The 25,001-nt window shown below is 44.0% G+C and overlaps 1 protein-coding gene across 1 annotated transcript; it reads left to right on the top strand.

Annotated features, from left to right (window-relative positions):
• Positions 1–670: 670 nt before the first annotated feature.
• On the top strand, positions 671–24,972 carry LOC109853518. The gene is made up of 8 exons (XM_020425728.1): positions 671–1,086; positions 18,515–18,616; positions 18,705–18,814; positions 19,016–19,191; positions 22,735–22,965; positions 23,065–23,212; positions 23,396–23,540; positions 23,650–24,972. Exons 1-8 carry the CDS (start codon positions 1,020–1,022, stop codon positions 23,895–23,897), a joined length of 1,227 nt encoding a protein of 408 aa, XP_020281317.1. The 5' UTR covers positions 671–1,019; the 3' UTR covers positions 23,898–24,972.
• Positions 24,973–25,001: the final 29 nt, after the last annotated feature.

Genomic DNA, 25,001 nt, shown 5'->3' with positions numbered 1-25,001 from the left:
CGCACGGGAACACGCCTTCGTCCAAGGATACCTCGATGAATCTTCTTCGGTCCGTCGGTCTATAAATCAATTAGCACGAGACTTGTTATATCTTCCCATAATTATTCCGACCCGCGAGCTCATTGCAGTTACCAGATAAGCGCTCACGGTAACATATACACATCCGATCGCATGCACACTCGCGCGATTCTACCATTGCAATTGGTTTGCGGCGGCTGCCACTTTCTCATCCGTGTGTCTTTTGTTTCGCAGTGACAGTGGCGTACGGAGCTCTTTGCCACATACAAAGAAGAAAGGAGAATCGATTTGACTGATGATAATTACCTGAGAAAAAAGTGACAGTCGCAACACTATTCTAATTTGTGACTAACAAAAGGACAATTGAATTTCTAGTTTTGTTTGTTTGTTTGTTTTTTTATCATGAAACGGAGCACACACTTACGTAAAATCATACTAATTTGAAGTCAGATGACGAAAAAAAAAATCAGTTAATTTGCATAGACTAATTAGATTTAATTGAAGTCGCGCCAAAATCGCGCTATCTCTCTTTCAATTATTTCTTAATTCCCACTGTATATTGTTTGATTCGCATCTACGCCATTGCGGTCGATGCTGCAGTCTGGGTCCGCTGACGGTTCAAACTCTCCCGCCACTCGTCGGGCCCGTCAGTGTCTCTCGCGTGCTCGCACGGGGAACATCGCTTGCCGCGCTCTCATCAAGGCCCATTACGGACGGTCCCCGGGGGCTTTTCACCGACAACGTAAAATCCTGCTTTCGCTAACGCGGGTTTCTCACCGTCGGACACGCGGACGGTGAGAAGAGAATCGCTTCTGCGTAAAGCCCCGCGCGCGCGCGTTCATCTAAATGAGAGTTCCTCGCGGATAATACGAAAATACTCCTCTCTCTCCTTCCTTCTCTCTGTACACCTCCTTTCTTTCCTTCTCTCCCTTTTTTATTTACCTGTCCTCGACGCGTATCGCGATTATATACGGGCGTTTCGTAATTATCGGAGAATCGACATGGCCGACCGTTTCTGGAGACTGGCCCTGTGCTGGATATGCATCGTCGGGTCTGCACGCGCCAATGGTGAGCGACATATCCACGTCTAATCTTTTGCAAAAAAAAAAAACTCATCCGTTGTCACTACCGCGTCATCTTTAACGAGAGAAGTTTGTAAAAATTACATATGTGAACAAATTTTATTCTCCAATCGAACATTTATTGAGAATAGCGTGTACAGAATTGTTTCTGTAGACGTGTTTAAAGTAGAAAGGTATAACTTGTAGGAAGAAACGAAAGCGACACACTTTGGTTTCCAGGACGATCATATTGCCGATTGCGGTTTGCCGCGGCAAAATATAATAACATAGGCCACTACACAATGCAACTGTCAGAGAGACAGCAGCTTAGAAGCACCTGACGCTTGCTTGCGCGCGCGCTTGCTGTAACAATAAGTAGGATTGTCCTAGATCGCGATGCCTGCGAAGTATCACGAGGATCATCGCCCAAAGCGCCAGTCAAGGTTGGAACGTTCTCTCATGCGTCGCGCTCGTTATGACTGACTTTAAGCTCGTTATTGTGACGCTGGTGGACGTTACTCTCTTCTTCTGTGGCTTCACGGTCCGTCTATTTATAAAAATGATAGTGTCCGGCAACGATAATGCAACCTGCCGACGCGACACACACACACACGCGCGCGCGCGCACACCGCGTTCGATATACGATCGGTTTTACAAGCGAGAAAGCTTGTCTCAACATGGCAGGCACAAGTTTCACGCGTGCCGAGTTTCAAAAATTGTCAGGCACACCCAGAACGAAGTTAGCGCGTCTTCGAATCACGTTTTAATGGACTGAAGATTTTTCGTTACGTCTGTCACGCGATGTTACGAGATGATTACGCGGAGGTATTATATCTCTTCCTTATCTAAGACGTTTCTCTCGGAAGTGAAACCCATGAGAGCCGTGCAAACACAATGGTAGCGCGCGCTTTGCACGATATTATCCTCGATGCGATGTGCAATTAAAAAATAACCGCATTTTTTCAGCGAGGAAAGCTCGTAATCGCGACACTTGTGATCGGGACAAAAAGCGATAATTTAAGGACGACTTGTTATAAGACAAATATGAAGAAGAAAAAAAATCAGAGCAAGAAGAATTTGCAACATTACGTGCCTAAAAGTCAATTTAACTTCAAGTTACTCAAACAAAAGCAACTGCGTTTCTTTCTAATGCGTTGCCTTCGGAGCAACAGCTAGTGTTCGCAAGTCCGATCGCTTCTGCCGAAGGCCAAAGTTGCCGCTCCGATTGTTTCCCACGAACGTTCATGACGTATAATGAATTATCCTTAATAACAGTCAAATACATCGAATAAATTGTTGGGGTTTCGCAAATGTAAAATTAGTGCAATTGCGCGCAGAATTGTCTAACGTAAAGAAAAAATAATAGGTGTGGAAAGTAATTATCTTTTCTCTTTCGCGTGGAAATTCGTTCACACACGCGACGTGTGCTTTGTGTGAGCGATCAAAAAACACACACGCGTCGATGAATCACGAGTTGATGATTCAAGATCTTCCGCCGCGTGTCTATATTTGCGTTTAAAACAAGCCAATTGTTATGTAAATTATTGCGGTCGGGAAAATGGTATGAGATGTAAAAATAACACACAATGAGAGGCGCTTTATCTTGCGAATCATGCTTTACGCTTCTCTCGCAACAACGTTGAAGAAGAAATCGATTCGACTGACTGACCGGTATTAATTTTGCCAATTTTTACCACAGTTTTTTCTGTCCCGAGAAAAATCGATCATTTATCATTTCAATTACTTTCTCGCTGCAACTCGCGCGCGGGGGAATTAACTATCGTAATAGATAGGCAAGCGCGATCGACTTCCTTCCTCGTATCGTTACCCCCCGTCGAGGGTTGCGTCGAATTCTCATTCGCGAGTCGGCGAAATTGATTATACAGGCCTCGCGTAACGGGGATAATTGAGCCGACTTATGACGACGCGGTGAACGCGAACACGGAAAGAGAAACAGAGAAGGTGTGAGGATACTGCGAGAGTCTCGCGGAAAGAAAGGGAAGGTGAGCGGGGAATGCGGCAATTTTCCGTGCTTGTGATTACGCGCGTATTCCCACCTACTCCTAGCTAGAATCCGTGGTTACCCGGAGCGATCTTAAGCCGACTACTGTCCAAGAATTAAAGAGAGGATCTGCGAACAATATGAGGTAGCTGAGCCACTAATGTGTCCATAACGGGAAACACGCGGAACGCACGATCGGAGATTAAACGTTCGCCAATGTGCGTTGGCGAGTCTTCCTTTTGGAGCGCGTCCAAACGCTATTACGCTTGGATAAAAAATCTTTTACAATTCAAGAAGATCTCAGCAAATGAAAATCACGCGATGTTAGACGTCTTTCTCGAAAGGTGAAAACTGCCTGATAAAATCGTTTACGTTATGCTGATTGCAAAATAAAATTGCGAAAACCAAATACATATTTTAATAATAATTACAATCATGCTTTCTTTTTGTTTGGAAAAGAAAATTCTGAGTCACGGAACAACCTTGTTGAGAAAAGTCAAGTCATCAGTTTCATTACACACGGTCAACCATGCGTTCTTTTTGTTTTACTCGACAAAGTTCTTTGCATGTGAAAAGAAAGATGTTATTCTTCGGAACGGGGAGCTGAAACGCTCGAGTCCGTTCATGCGACGGGAAACGTATGCGAGCGCGAAGGTTGTACGAGAAAGGAGAAGGTGAAATTCGATTTAAGTAGCTCGGCGTTGTTGCGCCTAGGTCTGTTGTCTTATTTCGCCGCTGTCATGACTATTATCATCATAGTTAATTGCCTGACCGCAAATGTGAGTATCCGCAGAGCGGATTCTCGTCTTTTTATTGTTTTCCGCGTGTGGTCGCCGCCGGAGAGAAACGCGACGCGCACGCAACAACACGAATTGACGACTTATTTTTTTTAAAAACTCACGATGAGAATGAAGTTATGCAGAAAATTGACGCGAGCCCGATGTTAAAGCGAAACGTCAAGCCGCACTCGCGCGTGTACCAGAATAATGGGATTTCTCGCGGTTTCGAAACCACTTGCTTCCTACGATTTTTTGTCGTTGCTCGCAGAATGTTTCTCATGTACGAATCCCGAAGTCGATTTTATTCATTATCTAGTCTGGAAACCGCAAGAGTTTTACGAGAAAGCGAAAACACGCCGCGGAAAAGGGAAGGGAGCGGAACAGCGCGCGATACAGGATCGCGCACGAACGCGCGATCAGAAATGAAGAATAACGAGAGTGGCGAGAATCAGCCAGTTGCGATATAGCCAGGAAGTTGCGAGCAAAGTCTCATTTTTAAATTTGAATGAAAGGATTAGTAATGTTCAAAATGGTTGAGAATATTGCGATCGATCATCGTCGCCTGAAAAGGGAAAAACGCTGCTCGCAGATTCATCTTTGGGATCGGAGACATAAATATTCGGGAAAAAAAGGGTTAAGTCGGCGCCGCGAAGTTACGGCACTGTGAGGGATGAGGGTGTGGGATATGGAGAATGTACGGGTCCCCAGGAATGGGAAACAGAAGTGGGAGTGAGAGATCGGTTGGGAGAAGCCATAGGAAAACCGGTTGCCAATCTGCACGGATGCGCCGGACGGCGCACCAAGAGGAGAGCACCAAGAAAGGGCCAAAAAGACCCCCGAGTTCTGGTTTCCAGTAAAGCGATCAGACTTTTCCTGACTCGCAAAGGTCCGACGCAAACTACCGGTTCACGATTGTCGACGGAATCGATCGGTGAAGATCGGAAATTGTCGATCAATGTCTGGATTTTTTTCCAGACGTTATGTCTATCTAATAAAATAAATTGTTCGAATCGATAAAAACAAGGAACAAGAAATCTGCCTGATCGCAAAAAAACAGCTGAGAGCATATTTTGATAATAGTCACACTAATGCGACCAGCTCTCGTAACAAAATAAAATATTTACGATCAATTTACACAAAAGTTAATGACTCTGATTAGACGCGTACTCTTTATACAAATGTACGCGTAACAAAAAGAAATGATTGAGAAGGTGAGTGAGGTCCGATTATCTCTGGACAAAGAGATGCGAACGTGACTCGATCTATCAAAATGTCATTAATCACGCAAAAGAATCAAACTTATCCCGAGATCAATCGCCATACTTTTGTGCCAAAAGATAATCAACGTTGCACTGCCGTGCTTGTTTAACGCAATAACTAGTTTTTATGCTTTATAGACACACGCGAGTATGTTTTTCCTCCGCCGACAGAACTCGGCCGCTTCCTCTCAATATCTATCCAACGCAATTTCCTTCTCAAGCACCTCGCAAGCACGTCGCACCTTTCGCTCAACGACCCCAATTTTAGTCACGTGTTTTTGAAAACCGGATTGAGATGTCACAGTACTCGTTAACACACAGAAAAACGAAACAAAGTATAACCGGCTTACAAACCATATAATACACATATGACAGGTGTGAAAAAAGTGTAAAAAAACTTTTTCTTTTGTTTTACACTTCTGTGTTCTAGTAATATAATCGAATGCTTAAAACGTTAACGACAGTAAACGTTCAATTTTCTCATAAATCGCAAATTAAACGACATTTCTTGAACAGTTATTTCGACGTGGAAAAGAACGTCTGATGAATCGTGAACTCTGACACGTCATTTTTGCGATAGCTTTATGAATGGCGACCCAACCCATCGAGGAAGACAAACTCTTCGTCTCGCTTCTTTAATGACCGACTCGACACTCATCCCAGCTCCATAAACTCGACATTTTTCCGTATGTTTCTTTCGGTAAACATGCAATGTCTATGAAGGAATTCTTCTTTGAAAATTAACACTCGAACGACGATCGTTGGCTACGTCAAGATATTTTATTATTTATCGCGCAATACGCGAATATGAAGAAATCACAATTCTTCGATTATAAATGTGTAAAAATCTCACGCAGCAATCTCTTGTGCGATGCAAATTATCATTTATTTAACACGCGCGTCTCAATACTTATCGTGAGCGAGCGTCTTTCCCTAATCTTCCAGTAAATTACCATGAAATGGCAAACCCTCTCATGTAACACCGGTTTGATATTTATCAATAAAAACGACGGACAGTCGTCGTCGGACGTTGGCGGGCTTTTTTGTGAGATAATGCCGGGTTATAGATTTGATTTGCGGAATACCGTATCTTCACGTCGATATATCTTTCGTGAACATGACCTCTTCTCCCGGGAGTTTCTACGTCTGCACTTCACGCACGTGTGTGTGTGTGTGTGTGTGTGTGCGAGGCCCGGCCAAATATGGCGGATACCGGTCGAACCACTCGTACGCACGCATGTCACCCAGTACACGCGTTGTAAAACGCGTGCGTGTGAACGTGCGTCGTGCGTGTCGTGTGTTTGCGCATACACGGATGATATAAACTGGCAAAATCACACATGGGTGAAATTTTTCTATCGGTACTTTTGCGCGCGATCTTCGACGATGTTTAAAACAAATTCCAGTAGCTCTTTCTTTCGTTTGAATAACGCGGAAAAGAAAATTATTCTCCGACTAAATACACGCTAAATATTTTTTTATATATTACTTGAAGACTAAATTGATTTTATTGCGCGAATCGAAGTTAATAGACGTAGCTTTCGGCGCTGTAAACGGGAAATCCGTGGGACTTCTCGAGAGAGTCGGGACGCGTTGAGAGACGGTCCACATGCAATTTGTTGCGAGTCGTCGCTTATCTAAACAAAACCCTTCTCTGTTATTGGAGTTGTCAAGGAAGTAGTGTATCACCCGTCCCCTTTGGAACGACTTACCGTGAAATCTCGCAAACTTCCGCGTCTCCGTCGCGAATAATACGGATGTTTTCGAGCGTTTTTGACATTTTGAAACGGTGAACACACGCATCTTCCCTTTCGCGGCAACATTGCGCGAAGTCGACATTTCTTCGGTGGCGCGAGGAATATATTGAAGAGATAAAAAAACAAAACAAAAATATTGCAACTTCACGGTGTTCCGCGCAGCATCAATCGCAAATGTAACGAATGATGCGGCGTAACTAAATTGTTTGCTCACCGAACTCGCGTCATTTATCACGAAGTGTTATCCCGCTACTTTCCACGAGTCCCGCGGTTCTACTCCACCTTGGCAAAAGAACTAATTCGTATAAATCGCTGTTTTCTTTGCGCCTCGTGCTCTAGGGAGCGTTCATTTTCATGATTGATAATGATCTGGCGAGCTGCGAAGCCACAGGTTACAAGGCGAACTTCGTCATTAGACACGCGTATAATCAGCCAATCATTAATCACATCGGTGGTTCTTTTTTTCGCGGATATATTTCGCGGCGCGCGCAACACGGTCGACGATCCTCAAAATCCGCTACTCATTCCCGCTTTGTTAATATAAAGACGGTATATTACCGTCTCTCTCCTCCGAACGAAGAAACTCGAAGATACGTCCGAGAGCGGAATCCCCGCGCGAGATTGTGCGTGTCTTCAATTAGTCGGGGAAGAATTCGCGAGCGGAGGATCGGAATTTCATATCTGGATTGCGCTATTAACTCGGTTACTTGCCTTCGGCATGAATATTCATATGCAAATAAATAAGAGCAAACGCTTAGTTGCGCGAGTTGTAAAGCAGAAAACCAACTCGCTGAGAAGCTGACGACTGTGTTTGTGAAATAAATTTCAGTCGAGCGCGAGAGCGTATTCATTCGTAGCGACGATGTGTATAATGCATCGCAACACTCGGAATTATGCACGTTTGCAACCACTTTCCGAGCGGCCGGCCTATAAACTTGTAAATTAATGGCAAACTAATGCTAATGAGAACAATAATAGCGCAGCAGATTATATAGGAAAGTCTCCCGAAGAGAGGTAGATCGCATAAAGTACGAGTGTTCCTAACAAAGTGCAAGTAAAAGTGTGATCTCACGCAAAACTAACGCTCAAGGTCGCTTTAGGCACGTGAGTTTATGACGTAAAAATTATCAGCCGAGTGTCTGTGTTAACTAATGTAAAGAATGGCTGAGAGCTTGAATAATTGATAACAGCACTAATTTGCGAATCATAATAAATAATCACTACATTTTATTCTATTCTTCCATTTCTTGACACACACTCTTTACTGAGAACAGCTAAACTGCGCGGTTACAACTGTCAAAGTGTCGCTCGTCTTGACTCTTGCTACCGAACGGATCAGCAAATTTCGACAAACCCGACCGATTGTAATTGTTGTTTGACGGAGCGCAAAAACGACGTGTTACACACGAACGTAAAACTACAATTTGCATAAATTGCAAATATTTTCAACTTATCTCACACTCAGAATTGCTCGTCACATGAGTTCTTCTTGTATAAGAGGAATCATCGAGATAATTTCTGTTTTTACGTTTTGTCTTTGTAATTACTCTCATCGTTTGTCATTTGCACTTGTTGAAGCGCTACATTACGAACGCGTCACTATGTGTGTGTGCTGCATCACGTTTTGCTCACATGTGATATATTTGCGATAATTGCAATATTTTATCTTCTTTTATGACTCGGACTCGCGGTAATTATCCCTACATGTTATCTTATCATTATTCTATCTAAACTCCGTGATCTTCGAGCGTATTTCATTCACGTTCAATAAAAACTCGTAGCAGTCATTTAATTAGACCGGTCTAATTAAATGGCTATAAAATGATAGGAAAGTTATTTTATTGCAGCGAACACAAATCTACTGATGCGTTCCTATTAATTAACAGCTAATCAATATCGTACGAAACTTCGTTAAAAATAAAACATTCAGCGTATTTTCGATTTGGCGAACACAAGTCGCAGATAATTCGCGCTAGATACAATTTGTCTGTTGATTATATTTTATAATTGTCGTAACACACACACACGCACACACATCACACGGTATCTGCGCGTTGTATTTCCCTTTTATATCCCCTTCGTCGAGCGCCTTCCGAGGGAAAGACGGACTCGAGGAAACAATTAAATCCTGTGATCAGATAGCGCCGCGAGTATCCTCTGGAAAATGTATTCCGTGCTTGGGTTGTGTCTAGCGTAGTCCGGGCAACAAAGCAGACTGTGTGCCGGAAGTCGCGTTCAGCTGAACTCCGGAGCTCGATTCGATACCTCAGAGAGATGACAGCAACGCGCGCGCGAGAAAAGGCGTTCGTCGGGATAACAAAGGATTCTCTATCTCCTCCCGGGCACGTCCGTCTCTCCGCGCGCGTCGAAAGAATAAACTGATGATTTTAAACAACCGATTATCGAGCGATGCACATGTATATAAGCAACACGTATTTGTCAGGATAATGTTAACGGTTACGGCAACAAGTGTGAATTGATTTGTAGTCGTGCTTTAGATAAATTGCGCAAGATGAAATGTGTATCTCGAGAAGCGATTGATAAGTATCCGAAACAACGCGTAGACAACGACGTTATCGAACACGCGATAACAAACCAGCGTTTGTTCTTCATTCAACAATGAAACTTGTCGACGTCAACAGTAATGCGATATTACTTTCGCTATCTGCTCTCATCGTTTCGGAAACTTATCAATTACATACGTCGATATGTAAATATCGACTGAACACGTGTCATCGATCACACGCATAATTTGTGTGAATAGCACAGCCGAGATTGAAGAAGCACGCGGGAGGTGACGAATAACGACGCGCGAGAGTGTTTTGAGCACCGACGTCGTAAATTTGTTTAAATAATCGCGCCACTACATGCTCGGCGGGACGTCGATTAAATTGCCGTCGAAATAACCGAAAATGTACGTGTAACGGTACATTCTTGCTAGCGAATATAATTTGTACATACCGCGCGACGTACTTATAAATAATTCATTGATTTTTTTACAGCATTCCGCACACATAGCGACAGATAAAAAAAATCCCAAACAGGAAGTGGAATTTAGAAAACACACATGTTCCAATTGTGCCATTGTCAATTTATTAGCTTAAATTTGTATTTTTTTGAAATAATCTTGTGAGATTCGAATCAACAAACTGTCGCAATTAATCTCGTGCGATATTTACATATACGAACATAAATATTTAAAAGAATCGTCGAAACGACAGCAACAGCCTGGAAATCGGCCGTCAAACCGAGAAGGCAATAATAATTCCGCGATCTATTCCAAAGCTTCTTCGTTTCCTGAAGGCTTCTGTTCGCGTGCGCGATTCGTCCATCTTCTCTCCCGGACAAACCGCTCGAGTTCTCCGAGAGAGAGTACGGTATGCGATACACGATCGATCTCTTCCGTGCAATCGATTACTCGAGACAGCGACGAACAGTGGCGTCGATTTATATAAACGAGACCGCCTCGGAAGAGAAAAAGAGAAAGACACCAAATTCCAACGGCAAACGTCGCCTTTTAAAGAAAATCGCTCTCCTGTTATTTGTAGTCATCCCTGATGCTTGCGAGGTATCGTTCTCCCTGCGACATGCCGCGATATCGGATTATATTACTGTCACCGGACGCGCCTCGCGCCTGTCACGCGATTCCTTTTGCCGTTCGGAAACGTGTCTGTATTTCAAAAGTAAAAGAAATTACAACATACGATAGACACATATGTTACTAGGCCAATATCTTCTCTTTTGATTGAAAAAATTCAAGCAAACAGTAGTTATTTGCTCAACGGGGACGGAGTTTATTGCCGAAAAAGAACTAATGTACCGTTAATAATTAGTCCTGGTAGCAAAACCACAAATGTCGTGTTTTATTATACTAGCACAACACAGGCGCGCGCTACGCGCACGCTATTGTTATTTTTATTTAACGTGTTGTCAGTGAACACAACCTGTCACCGCGATAACAGATAGTATATACGCGTTTTATAAACCATATAATACACATATGAGAAATGTCAGAAATAACGCATGAAAATCAAACTTAAAAAATAGTGAGAGAAAGAAGTGGAAAAACAACACGTGACAGGGAAAAGAGTAAAAAAGAGAATATTATATATATTATATGTAATATTCTATATCTATATATAATACACATACGCATATATATATATACCGTAATCACGTGATCGAAGTCAGTAACACCGCGGTCGCGCGGCCGAGGTCAGTGACTCCACCGCAGTCGCGTGACTGAGGTCATTGACCCCGCCGCGGTCGCGCGACCGCGGTCAGTGACCCGCCCCCACCAAGGCCGCGCGGCCGAGGTCAGTGACATTACTCTGTAGTATGTATATAATACATATAATACAATATAAAGTATGATATTATAAATATTGTATATAATAAATTATATATGTATAATATGTATTATTTAATGTTATATATAATATAAATTACAGTCACGTTATTTTCACGTGTTGTTTTTCTACTCTTTCCTGTCACGTGACTTTAGTTACGTTTTTAATTTTCTCTACATATACGACGACCTCTTAAAATCGCTTTTCATTATTTACTCTCTCGATCTTACCGATTCGATTCGACTCGATCAATCAACCAACCAATCGGCAACGCGGAAAAGAGGCAACAATAGATGCGATACATTCGGCTCCAAAACGCGCATTTCTCCGTCCAAATGCTTTTTGTTATATAAGAATCATACGATATGCGAGATACGCATTAAGTTTACAAGACGAACAGCCACTGTAGAAAACAAGGCAATGAATTTCCTTATCCTAGTCGCTGATATACTATTAGCACAAGTTGTTTAATGACAAATTCCAACAATATGTAGATTAACTTATCGTGTTTTTTTTTCGTCCTTGTCTTTCAAATAAAATATTAATTATTCTCCGTTACTTTGAGATAAATTATTTATGACATTATTTTCTTTTTTCTGAGGTGTCTCATCTGATAATTCTCTGTCTCTGTTTTTACATAAAAGTTTTATCTTGCAAAGCTACTATAAAGTCATCAAAGTGTGCAGATTCAATCGCGCAGCCGAAACGTCGTTCCCCGCTGTACGTAATAGTCGGATCCAGGAAGTCGGCAGGGAAAGTACCGGGAGGAGAAGGTACTAACTAGATACCCATCGTATACGAACGTATGTGCCGCACATCCTCCGCGCGCTCTAATCCCCGGCGATCTGTAACCGCCGTAACTGCCGGCCGTCCCTCCCGGCCGCGTTTGATTCTCCGTCGTTTTCCCGGAGTTTCCGATCGGGCGGGATTATGGACCGCTAATGATCGTTGATGAGCAGTGATTTACCGAGTTGGCGGCTCTCGCGAATCCTCATGTATTTGCACTGCGTGATGTGCAGTCCGGGTTGCAAAAGCAACCGGAATGGAATCACCGTTACCCCGCGCACGTTATTTGTACGCTTGCGCTCTTCTTTTATCACTCGACGTAACCTGCCTCGCATTGATTAAGAACTTTCGATCCTGTTATGTAGCTTTGGCATTCGTCTTCTCGCGACATTCTTCCGATGCGCACACATATCGGATGTACTTGCACGATAAGACCCTTGCAGACGATAACGCGTCTTGCAGTGATACGCGCTTCAAACTTTTTTTTTCTCTCTCTCTCTCTCTTTCTCGAGACAGAAATATATTTCTGCTCTCGAATTAAGTGTGTTTGACGTGATTAATTAAAATCTCGAAGAGAAAGAGACGAAGATCGTAAGAATCGAACACACACGAAGCGTAGATGCGCGATATGTCACTTCGATGTGAATACGCATAAAGTTAAATCGAATTACATTAACTGTTCAATCTCGCGATTAATCTTTATTCATAATAATAATAATAATAATGTTAGATAATTTGAGGAAGAGAGATTAGCAGAATCTCTCTCTCCGTTGGAACTTTATTAATCGCTACAACAAGTCCGCGTGCGCAGAATAACACAATCAATGAAGCAATCTTCGGGATGCAGAAGAAAACTTCTCTCTCTAGCGACGTTTAGCGAGCCGCGATTAAACCAATTGACGGAATAAAAGTAAGAAATGAGATCCGGTATGTGGTTATGGGAATTTTTGTGCTGTAAGAGAGGGCAAGGCCGCAGAAGAAATGGCTTTGGAGAGCCATTTCTGCGTGAGAGAGAACAGGGATAAATACGAGCGGAGCACAGCGGTGGCTGGAAATTATACCGATTAATGCGAAGCGTTCATAATTACGCTACGAGCAAGCATATCATTTAAACGTTTCGCGCGGAAGGGAGACGCTTTTATATTCTTTTCAAAACCCACATAGAACGGGAGAGATATAGATAGAAAATATGCTAATGAGGGTCAGATTCGAAGCGAGCTAATGTCCATCCAGTTTCGCGTTACTTTATTATTTCAATTTGTGTAAAATTTCAACCAACCGTGTGTGTAATTAACCGCGATCGGCTGAAGTTATTCGTGTGTTATTTTACCGGATACGTCTTTATGTAGTTCGACGAAAAGTACACGGCGATCGCGCGCCTGAGTGTGGTCTCAAAACAAACATCAGGATGTTTCGTTAATTACACAGAAATTACATTTTCCGCTGCCGCGTTTCTATTTGCGCGGCGCGATCGATTTTTGCGAGCGATCCGGTTCGCGTTTTACCGCACAATAGATAACACAGAGAGAGATAGCGTTTAACCACGAGAGTCGTGCGCATTACACGTCCGAGTTTCCTGATTCGTTTCATTTGATCGCGCCACTTCGATCGCAGTGCGTCAGAAAAAAAAACTTGCAGCGTGTAGAATCGCTGTTCAATTTTTTTTTTGTCGATTGGTATACTGTTATATCCACCGCCGCCGGCGCACGTAATATAAACGCCCGATAACACCCCGCGAATATTAATTGATTACTGTAATTTGCGATCACGTCTTCGTCCCGTCGCCCGTTACTCGACTTGTTCGCTTTCGTACGTAGAAAACAAAAAAACAAAAAAAACAAAAAAATCGCGGCAGATCGTTTGCGCCATGTCGCGATTAAATGTTAACAGAAGCGATTACTTCGGCAAGAAAAATGCGCCATCTTTACGCGAATGTTTGTGTTCTGGCACCAACTAATTTGCAGTTAAAGTCTACGTTACTTAACGTTTAATTGCTTCCGACTGCAACAAAATATTCGAACATAATAGGTGGGCGGAAACTCCGCGTGGATTTTTGCCTCGTCTTCATAGAAAACGCCGCTATTGCCGCGCGGGACCCGCCGATCCTGCGCGTTTGATCCTTAGCGCGGAGCAAAGAGCCAGAACGCGCAGGAGCGCAAGTATTCATCACGGTTCTCATCTTAACACTTCGTAGTAATGGCCACAAATTATCGTAATTCCGACGATCGTAAATTGGCGTAATTTACTTCGCTTCTTCTCGGTAGCGCGCAACAAGGTAGCTCGCGAACCTCGCGATATGGAAGAGAGTAAAATGTCGAGAGAGAGAGAGAGAGAGAGAGAAAGGTTGACGGGGTGTGTGTTATCAGCAGCGAAACCGGTCATCGAGACGGGCGATCTTGCGTTGGTTTTATCACAAAAAACTTGATCGGAAAACGAGAAAGCCGAGCAAAGAATAGGACCTTGAAGCGGCGTTTTTTTTTTCAGAACCGATCGTTGCCGATTTCGCCGAGAAACAAGCTTGAATCTGAAAACGACGCCGAGGTTTTACGGCACGTTGGACTCGTTACTCTTGAGAGAATTTAGACGCGTTAACGGGAAAACAAAAATGAAAGTAAAGTCGCGGCGCAGTAAGCTTGCCGCAGCAAAAACCGCGTCGAAGATAATAGAAGCGAGTAGAAAAGAGTAGGTCGAGCAAACCGGGCCATGAGAAATTGCTGTGAAATTAATAACGACCACTTTGATCCATCCGCGCGAATCGGACAAATCTGCTTAGACGAACGAGAGGCAAGAACTCGCGTGTCGAAGGTACACGAAGAAGAGAAGGTCGAAGGTTGCGGATCTTCTTCATCAGTCGGGAGGTCATTATCGGTTATCTTGCGGAAATCTTAATCTTGCAAGTTGAAAGAGGCGCGTCGAAGTACGCGAACGAGAGGCTGAAGGGAGACGGGGGGTGGCCGATAGCAAGTACCTTGTGAAAGAGGAGAAGGAGGAAGAAGTCGAGGAAAGGAAAAAGAAGCGGAACTCTCCCAGGATCGACGAGAGGACCGGAGGTGCATGTAGTACCTTCTTAAGTTTAATGGCTGAAAGAAGAGCGCAGGAAGAAATAAGACGCGTCGAATAATAAGGAAGGATCTCTCCTCTCTGAAGGAGGGAGAGCGTGCGCGCGCGCGAGAGGGAAGACGTGGAAAAAGACGAAGGAAGAGGGTCAGGTTCACGGACCTCGGGCCGAGATCGGGGGATTAGCGAGTGCACCACATTTGAAGCTGATAATTACGCCCGATAGTATCCTATGTGAGCGCAGCCGCCGCGAATATAATCACGGGCGGGGATAATGCGAAGTAAATGCGCGATCCGGGACGGCAGAAAATAATATATCGTACGCGCGAAGGGCCTTAATATTCTACGGCTCTTGACATAGAGTTTGATTGATTTAGGACCTCATCAGCGTGCGGGTTAATTTCAGACGCGGGTTTAATTGAGCCTTTGTCTAGAAAGAAATTATGAAATAAATAAACACGCGTGCATTTCTGAATCAAAAAACAAAGACTAAATTAAATATCTCTTGTATTCTTCTCGAAGCTTTTTCTTCCAAGATAACAGGAAATCCATTTTATATATCGCTAAACATTTTCCGTAACACCGAGAACTTGTTTTCTGCGTCTTTTCATGTAACGAAAGAGAGAAGAAGAGATTTCCTCCTCGTACATCCGACAGTGTTCGATTTAGTAGCCAATGTACAGCTCCGCAACAGCAGGACAATACCTGCAGACGCGGGAGAGTAATATTGGATCGCCGTCGTCTTTAGAAGACACGGTGACCACGTCGCCGCCGACGAAGAAACACGCCGCGATGGCGAGCGCAGGAAGAAGAGAAGAACACAGTGGGTGAGAGGAGATAAAGAAGAAGAGGAAGAAGTAGAAGAGTTGGTAGTCAGCTCGGCGGTGAGCGGCGACGTTCGGGGGGAGGGAAGCTAAGGGTCACGGACCTCCTTCCTCGAGAGATCGGCAGAAGATCGGCCGCGCGCCTTCGTTACCTTCGTTCTCGCGAGAACGCTTAAACTCGCTAATGGAAAAGACTGCCGTGGCTCCTTCGCCGTGGGGATGTTTAAAAGCGACACGCTGCGCGGTCACGTAATTTACGCGTTAACTGCGCGCGCCCGGACGGCCCGGGACTGACGGACGTGCGTAAAGCCCGCCTAGATAAGCGCGCGCGCTTGTAGGACGAGCCGAAGGAAATCATTCATTCACGGCACGTTTCATGTCAGAGGTGACGTTTGTCTTTTCCTCCTCCCGAGGAAATGAAAGTGTAAAAATGTAGCTCTTTCCGTTGCTGATTCGAGAAAGGAAAAGGCGCGACGACGACGACGCTCTCGCCGTCGTTGGCCGTCGATTCGCCCCTACGAGCGAGTATGCTGATGAAAACGAGTACGTCGCATATTAAGTAGATAGAACAATTTCAACGAAGCGAAAAAATAAAGGAAGGGGAAAACGTTCTGTCTGAGCGTCCTCGATGCGGTTGCTTCGCGCGTGACGCGACTGCATCGGAGATGAAAAAGCAATCGCGGATGATAATCTTCTTTTTTCTCTCGTTCGGACGAAACGGCGGCGAAAGACGGTCCCGTTAAAATATCGCGAGGCGATCTCTTCGGTGACGTTATATCGCCGGTGTCATTTCGATTCGCCAATCGTCTTTATCGCCAGCAACGACGGGCAGGCTCGCGCCGAGGACTTGATCAACGCCTGTCAGATGGTACCTGCTAATCTCGAGCGAACGTTGGCAACCCGAGCGCAGCGAGAGCGCGCTACGGACTTCCAACCGGCCGCCGACGCTGAACATCAATTTGTCTGCCGGAAAAATAAAAGAAGATAGTCTCCCTCGTGCGCACTTCCTGATGCATGCGCGTTCGCCTACAATGTGTATTAAACATTCTACCGGTCGTTCAGCGTCCGTCAGCCGACGCGGCGCGCGCTTGTTTATCTTGACTTCTCGCGAGCTTGTGGTCCAGGACATGAGCGCGGAAAGCGCTCTTCTCTCTTTCTCTTCCGCTGAAAGACTTCGGTATCGCTCCGAGCGATCAAATGAGCTGCTAAACCGCAGAAAAATCTTCCCCCCAGGGGTTATTCCTCATTGATTCATCCCGGCTACCAGTTGTGTTATTTATCCTGCTATTATCGCGGTATTAGCCGCCTCGGTTTTTTTTACTTTCTCTGTCGCATTTTCATGTCTTTGTTTTTATTTTTATTTTTTTTCAATCAAAATAACGTTCACTTCTAGAGCGAACGCAGGAAAAATTAATGACGTCCACAAAGTAGTTATCAAAACGTCACATCTTGCGATTGTTCGCACTGTCATTCATTATCGGGAGTCGCGACACGACAACACGCAGAGCTTCGTCGGTGATTGTTGCTTTTTACGCCCGGATGCAACAATAACCGCATGTCGGATGCATCGCGCGCGAAACCGCACGGGTCCTCCTCTTTTTCCCAAGTATTGTGTTCGAATCGCAATTACCGTCAAAAAACTTATTTTGCCGCACTTTAAATAGTTAAGCAGTTACCGCGCTCATATCGTAGGAATTGTTAGGAAAATTATTTTAGCGCAGTTCAAGAAATTTTTAAAAAACGAATGTAAATAAGAATCCAAACACACAGTTGTGTTTCCTACTCGTTTTATTACAAAGTGCGCGTTGCGGCACGTGACGATGATACCTCATCGTGAGTTATTGCTCGATGCGCGCGCAGACTCGCCGTGAAGAAGTGCGTGCGTTAAGCGCAAGAAAAATATTGCCACCTCGGAATTAATGTTGAGTTATGCCCGCGACGATATCCTGGGAATTGTTCTCGCACCTGAGTTGTCGCTTCTTTGACGCTCGTGAAAGACACCATTTTTGAAAACTTTAAAGCGATCTCTCTCAGGTGTTTCTTCGTAAAAAAAAATCTTATTTAAATTGATTTCTATTTTTAAAATAAAAAAAATGAAATAAAACAGACTGACCCGTAAATCAACACGCGTAGGCGCAGAGAGTCTAATATTTGAACTTCTTCGGAGGCGAGATGTGCTTCTTCCTCGATGTGTCGGCTTGACGTCAGCCGACGGTAACGGTGAAAGTATCTATCATAGAATTCCGCGAATAAACAGGTGGGATATACATCACCGCACATTTCCCGAGCGCATCGCTGCGTTCTTCACTTTTCAAGGTCGAGACGTTTACGTCTTTATGGGGCAATTACCGCAGTATATTGCAACTTAGTTTGCGGATACGGCTAACTTCTGCTCATCCTTCCGTGAGCCAGAAACGTAAATCGTTTCTCTCGCCGATTTTTTTTTTCCCCAATCAATCCGAGCGTAATTAACAATCCAGACCAAATAAAAAACGCAGCATAGTGAAAAGAGAAGTCTTATTCGAAGTCAAAAATATTAAAAACTTGCTATGCGAAAAGTATCTCTCGAGAATATTTCGAATATTACAAATTGTTTTACGCGATATTTTTCTTGCATTTCAGTGCAAAGTAAAGTAAGATGCACCGAGCAGATGATGGAGGTGGACATAGTGAGGAGTAGTCCGCAGGCGAAGATATACCTACAACAGTTCAAAGATTTTCCAGGTGAATATCCTCAAGCGCGTCGCGTTGCGCGTAAATGAAAAGATTATACGTGTACGAATAATTGCACGAAACTGTCCCGTTGTTACAGATGAGGCTTGCAAGCCGCAGCTTCACGACGGCGTTGCCACGTTCAAATTGTCGCTGCTCGAACAGGACATGCTGCGATGCGGCATCACGAGAGTCCTCAACAAAGTCACGGTGAGCCTCGTAATCTCAGCTTGCTGAATCTCCCGATTTACGTGCAAATCGCGAATTTAATTGCAAATTGATACCTCTGAATAATCCATCGGAATGCTTTTCACTGTCACGCCGTTGGTTAAATTGTTTTTTCTTTTTTCATTCGAAATGATACACGGCGCGTAATAAGTCTTGATGATTGTTGACGTGTGTGCTTCGCAGGGTCAAAAGATGTACTATCATCGTGTAATAGTGGAGGAGCCGGCGGATTCCAGCAAACACACGTTCACCGTGAAATGCGTAATCACCGAAGTTGTCGTGGAGCCAGAAATCGCCATCGCGGCCAATCACACGGCCGTACGGCGGAGCGTTCTTCCGGCGGGCTTTCAGGAACCCGAGTAAGTCGTCATCAATCTTTCGAGGCGTTCGATATATTGCAACAAGAAATTGCGGCAAGAACCACGCGGCCGTATGTGTCGCGATATATTATTTATGCGATAATTTATCGCGGTATACAAATAATAACAGGCAATAAAGGTGGATGTTATAAGCTCTGAGTAGCGTAAATAGAGGAGGATAAGTGGAGAGGAGGAAACTCTTGCTAATGAGCGCGAGATTTATCAAATCTATTACATTGTGGAGAAGCTTGACTTGGCGCGATTTCTCGAACCGACCGCAGCTTTGAATTTCTCGCCAGTCATCCGACAGACAGTGTTAATCGCGCGTCGTGCCCTTCCCTTTCCCGATAGACAAGATTCTCCTCTTCCCCTTCGTACGAAATGATCCTCGGCATCGTCAAACGAGTGGGTTTAATTACCCGGAAGTCGCGCTTCTCTCGCGCGCGCGAGTGTGAGAGAAAAACTTTTCTCTCCGCAGTGCGGAAGCCCTCGCTCGCCATTTTGGCGAACATGACAATCACATCCTGCCGAGTCGACGAGCATGGTTCGTGGCAAGAAAGCGATGTTTCTTAATAACTTACAGCGTCGTTGATGCAAATCGATTTTTATTAGCGCCGATTATTATGTTTGCCAGAGGCAAGGTGGAAAATATTATCAGCCAAGTGATACCGCGTATCCTTCCGCTCAATTCCGAAGAAGAAAAGCCGGAAAAAGTTTCGTATCGAGCCATTCGCCCGCGATGGCATGTTGTAATAAATGAGTCTAGGATCGTTGAACGTAATGGAGTGTGCTTGTCGTGGAATTATCGTGTTTCATCCCAACGGCGTCAAACGATATAAACGTTTATGGTTTCCCGTGTCATCGTAAGTATTTGAAATAGATTCGCGTCGTTTGCTTCGCGGAGTGAGAATTAATGCGATTATGAGTCTGATTAAATTCGCAAATCGGACGTGATCGTGATGTTATTTTGACTTGATTGGCGAGCGACATTTACAATCGGTGGAAAAAAAAAAAAAAAAAACTAGTCGACGATCTGGAACAGGTTGAACGACGATGCGGAGCAGATGCGACTGCTCATCGAGGACGACGAAGATTGTGCGCGGAAAATTCGATGATTACGGAACGATCGATCGATCGGCCGATCTACATTCGAGCGGGAATAAATTGTTCCCGCATGACCTGAATATGCATGCGGGCAACCAGCCAGACGGCCACGGGAGCGTCATCATTCGCGTGGACGCTTATAATTTGCAAACGAGTCGAGAAATTCTGCCGAGTCTGATTTATTTGAACAACGGTCGGCGCGCTTGCGCAGCTGCTGGAAAACCTGTAATATAATTCAATTCGCGTAACACCTAATCGACATTCCTCGCCTTTTTCCGTCCTCGCGTCGAAAATCACTTGACGGGTCAGTCACATCTCGTGCGGACCCATTCCGGCCGGCTGCTCGCGAAGAAACGCGCGGTTGTCGATGCGCAAATACGCAGAAATCGACGAGGAACGGACAGTGATTGAGATGCGAGGAAAATTGCATCGAACGCCGCGCGGCAAAAGAAATGTTGCGATTCATGCCTCGGTTCACGGCATAGGAAAATTGAAGTAACGACCAAATCGCGCGTTTGAACCGCACAAATACATATCTCGCGTTGCAATTAAACAGCAACCTCGTCAAAGTAGCCGTAATTTCATTTCGGAAAATTTAATTTTCGAATATCTCTAAAAATTCTTCCTTCTCTACACATTTTTTCGAAAGAATTCAAGAGAAGAAGCGAAATACTCCGAGAAATTTAATAGCGGGATATTTCCTGTACGCGTATATAGTTAAGACACGCGGTGACATCACCAAAGTTGATTTTACGGCGTGACGGACGACGGCACAGCCGATTCCTTTGCGCAACGGTTTCCTTGCAGATGGTGGAAAAGCCACGAGAAGCGTGCGTGAGCGCCGCGATTTTAGCGACGAAGTGCCGGAGAGAGAAGAAGCCTGTCGTTAAAGATCCTATACCTTCTCTCCTCATCCTCCTTCCGACAAAAGTCGCTTTGCCAGTCGACATTCTTCAAGTACTCTCTCGGGGGACGACGACGTGCTCTCGAGTGAACACGGCGGGAATTTTTATCGCGATTGCCGGCTGCCACGGCGCTAATTTATTGGCGCTAATCGCGCGTACACCTTGGCATCGGATCACGCGCGGATTCCGCGGATTTCGCCTCACATCAGGAAGCCGTGAAATCTTTATTGTCGAATTGTCAGTGTGTGGTAGCGCGCGCGAGGTCAAAGTCGTAAAATCTCTCCCTATCCCCCGAGATTTCCCGTAACTGTTTCCCGCTTGTCAACAGAATCCTGTGATTTTCGAATATGCGCGGCTTCGGAGGCAAACTTGCGGCGCTGATTTACGGAAAGACGCGATTACGCGATTAATTCTCCGAGTTGAAGCTTTTTAATTGATAGATCCGGAGGAATTCGAGGAATTTCTCCGATGAATTAAAGAGATATTCGAATGGATTTCTTCCCGAGCAGATACAATTACGTCTTCTCGCACGAGAATAAGTCCTGTAATTAAGTGATTTTTACATCGGTGTTTCGCGCACACGAGAGGTCGTCACGCGTCAGAAAGTGATTTAACGAGGCGCGCGCTCTGTGCGTCTCGAGGGATATAAAAATAAAAAGAGAATCGAGCCAGACGAACAAAAATATCGCGTAACATAATGCGAATCGTAGTTGTAACAGTGGCTAATGATACATCGTCTGATACGTCGTTGTCGATCTACATTCGATCGTTCCACATGGCGTCTCCATGTCAATTTCACGATCTACCCCCATTCCGGCGAACGTTTGTCTTTATTATTACTTCTGTCATCGCGCGCGATTTTGCCTGACCGATCTGTGATGCCCTTCGCGAGATCCAAGGCCGTGATGTTCGCGCGGTCAGTGAGCAATGAGTCTGCAACAAACCGAAGCAGATACACACCTCGGCCTCGGAATTGGTTTATATACGCGTCCGGTAAAATACGACGCACGCGAGGCATGGCGGATTTGTTTGTTTTTTTTTCAGCGGTAAAATGGATCGGCTCGCGTGCATAATTTTCCGCGTAAAAACCCGTAAAGTAGGTCGAATCTTCCTACGGAGATAACTGCGGTGGCGTTACAGAACGTCAACGCTGATGGTCTCCAACGTTTTTGGTGTGGCGTGTACAAATGCCGCTCGATTAGAATTGCATATTCGAACACGCAACATCGATCATCGGGCAGCAGCGCGGCCATATGCGCGTTCCTGTGACTTGATTGTCGAAAAATAGACGATTACGGGTTTTTTTTTTTTCGGATTCTGTTAGCGTGCAATCTGTCGCGAGATTCGACGCGCGTCAATCTCGCGAAACTTCGCGTGATCTTCTGAATCGTACAATTTGCATAAAATCCGCAGCTTATTATTATTATTAAACTGTCATGCGAGTTTATACGTAAATTATTATTATTAAGCGGAGAGCTTATAATATTTAGCTTTTTTTAAACTGTAAAACAAACAACTTACTTGTTTATCTCAGAGTTCTCGACATACGTGAAGAAATTTCGGGAGCGGCGCCAGTGCCGATTCTCGGGGTCGGAGTCCGGCAAGGTGGAACTCTGGTGACCGGAGAACTTAACGTTAGTCCCGGCACACCGTTGCAGATGGAAATATTTTTGGACAATGACTCGGCGCCGATCTACGGGCTGCTGGTGACTTACATGTTGGTCACCGACACGAAGTCGCAGGAGGAAACTATAATCATAAACGGGTAATTATAACAGAATGTTACATCAATACATTTGCAGTGTAAAATAATCATAAAATAATTTATTTACTTTTTATGTGTTCGATGTAACTATTTTCGCAGATGTTCCGTCGATCCGTACTTGTTCGAAAACTTCAACACCGTAGACGGTGACTTCCTGACGGCGAAGTTCCGAGCCTTCAAGTTTCCGGAAAGCACCTACGTCCAGTTCCGCGGTACCGTTAACGTCTGCTTGGATAAATGTCCGGGGGTACGGTTTTCTTTATTCTCTCGTCGCAACAACGACGATTATTACTCTGATTTTGCTTTTGACTTCGTTTACACGATTGTTAGATTTTATCTTGTTGCTTCGCTCGTCGAATGCCATTAGCTCGCGGACTCTTTCCGCGACGGGTTCGTTAAGACGCAATGTTCATTAACATGCACGTTACAGATCGAATGCAGCAACGGCCAGGTCGGTTTCGGCAGAAAGAGACGGGCCATTGAGATGTCAAACACCGACAAGAACAAATTGTTCGAGGTAACCATGTCGACGTTCATCAAGGTCGATTCCGCGGATGATGTCATGATCGATCAAGGTAAATACACCTCTTCATCCCGCGCGAAATGAACGAACGTTCAGGACGATTGCCGTGTATCAATCATGTTTATGGCTTCTGTTACGATGTCTCGTATTCTGTCGGTTAGTGCTCTCGGAGTTCATCAGGAAGGGTAGAAACAGGACGCACACAAAGGAGAGAGCGGTGATCGCCGAGGAAGTCAAGGACCAGTCCGGTCCGACGACAATCAGGACGCACGAGAGAGCATTTCTCGCGGAAGAGATCAAAGAACAGTTCAAGTACAAGGTCACCGAGGTGCTGCTCAATTGTTCGTCGTGTAGTGCGATGAGCATGTGTCTCTTCTTGATACTCCTTTGCGTTCACAAACTCTTGTAGAACGACGAAATGTTTTTTTTCTTTACAGACGAGATTCGTAACTGTAAATAGTACGCAGTCTCCGAGACAAAAGTGCGACAAACAAAATAACAATACTAATAACGATCGCTTCCGAGAACGATAGTTAACTTGCTCAATAATCGAAATTTCGATTATGATAACAACGGGAGTCACATGTATATATGATATACACAGGTGATTACTGATTGTATAGGTGTGAAAATATAAGGAAATTTTTGATACTAACAAATGTAACATAATTTTCATCTTTTACAAACAAAAAATTTGGTTTCTAAACAAAAAATGTAAAATTGTCGTAAATTGTATAAAATATACACACTGTGACATTAAAATTTAACTCAAACGTAAAATGCGAACGAATTCGGCAAAATCGAGTTAAAAATAAAATTCAGAGAAAGCTTAAAAAGAAAGTTAAATCTTGGCATTAACGTAAGCACGACATACATATATCTATATTCATAAAATTTCTCCGTTCTGCGACCGCCAAATTTTCAATCACAACATTTTTTCCGTTTTTATTATTTATCATTTTCTTGTGTGTATTATGCATCTCGCAAGTGACGCACTTTTTAAAGCAACTGCCAAAAGAAAATGGGCCTTTGCGAGCGGAGAAAACCGAAGAAACCTAGTCGCGCGACGAGGTGTAATATTGCAATGCAATTTAATTAATTATTAAGAGTATTACTATTAATTGCGTATTCATATATATACAAACGGTAAACCGTCGTAGAACGTGGAATCAATTTCCTCCGTGTTATACGAGAGTTTATTAAACTCAGTCTAAAATTATTATACTTAAATATATATATATATAAGTGTAAAATAATTATTGATTAATTAAAACGATAGCTGACAATTACGCTTTGACCAGTAGTTACGATTTTCTCCCGATTGTTTACATATAACTGTTTACAAAACCATTTACAATTAATTACGAGATATATATACAGGAACAGGAAAGGACAAAGAAAACCTCATTCAAGATACAAATAACATCATTTCTACCATGATGGTATAATAGTATAAAATGTAACAAAACATATATTTGGAATGTACACAGTTGCAACAATAAAAAAGATAGCC

This window comes from Pseudomyrmex gracilis, unplaced genomic scaffold, assembly GCF_002006095.1.
Source record: "Pseudomyrmex gracilis isolate BER0280 unplaced genomic scaffold, ASM200609v1 scaffold_50, whole genome shotgun sequence".
In the NCBI taxonomy this organism is placed as follows: Eukaryota; Metazoa; Arthropoda; class Insecta; order Hymenoptera; family Formicidae; genus Pseudomyrmex; species Pseudomyrmex gracilis.
Note: the sequence above shows the minus strand (reverse complement) of the source record. Positions and strands in the feature narration are given on the sequence as shown.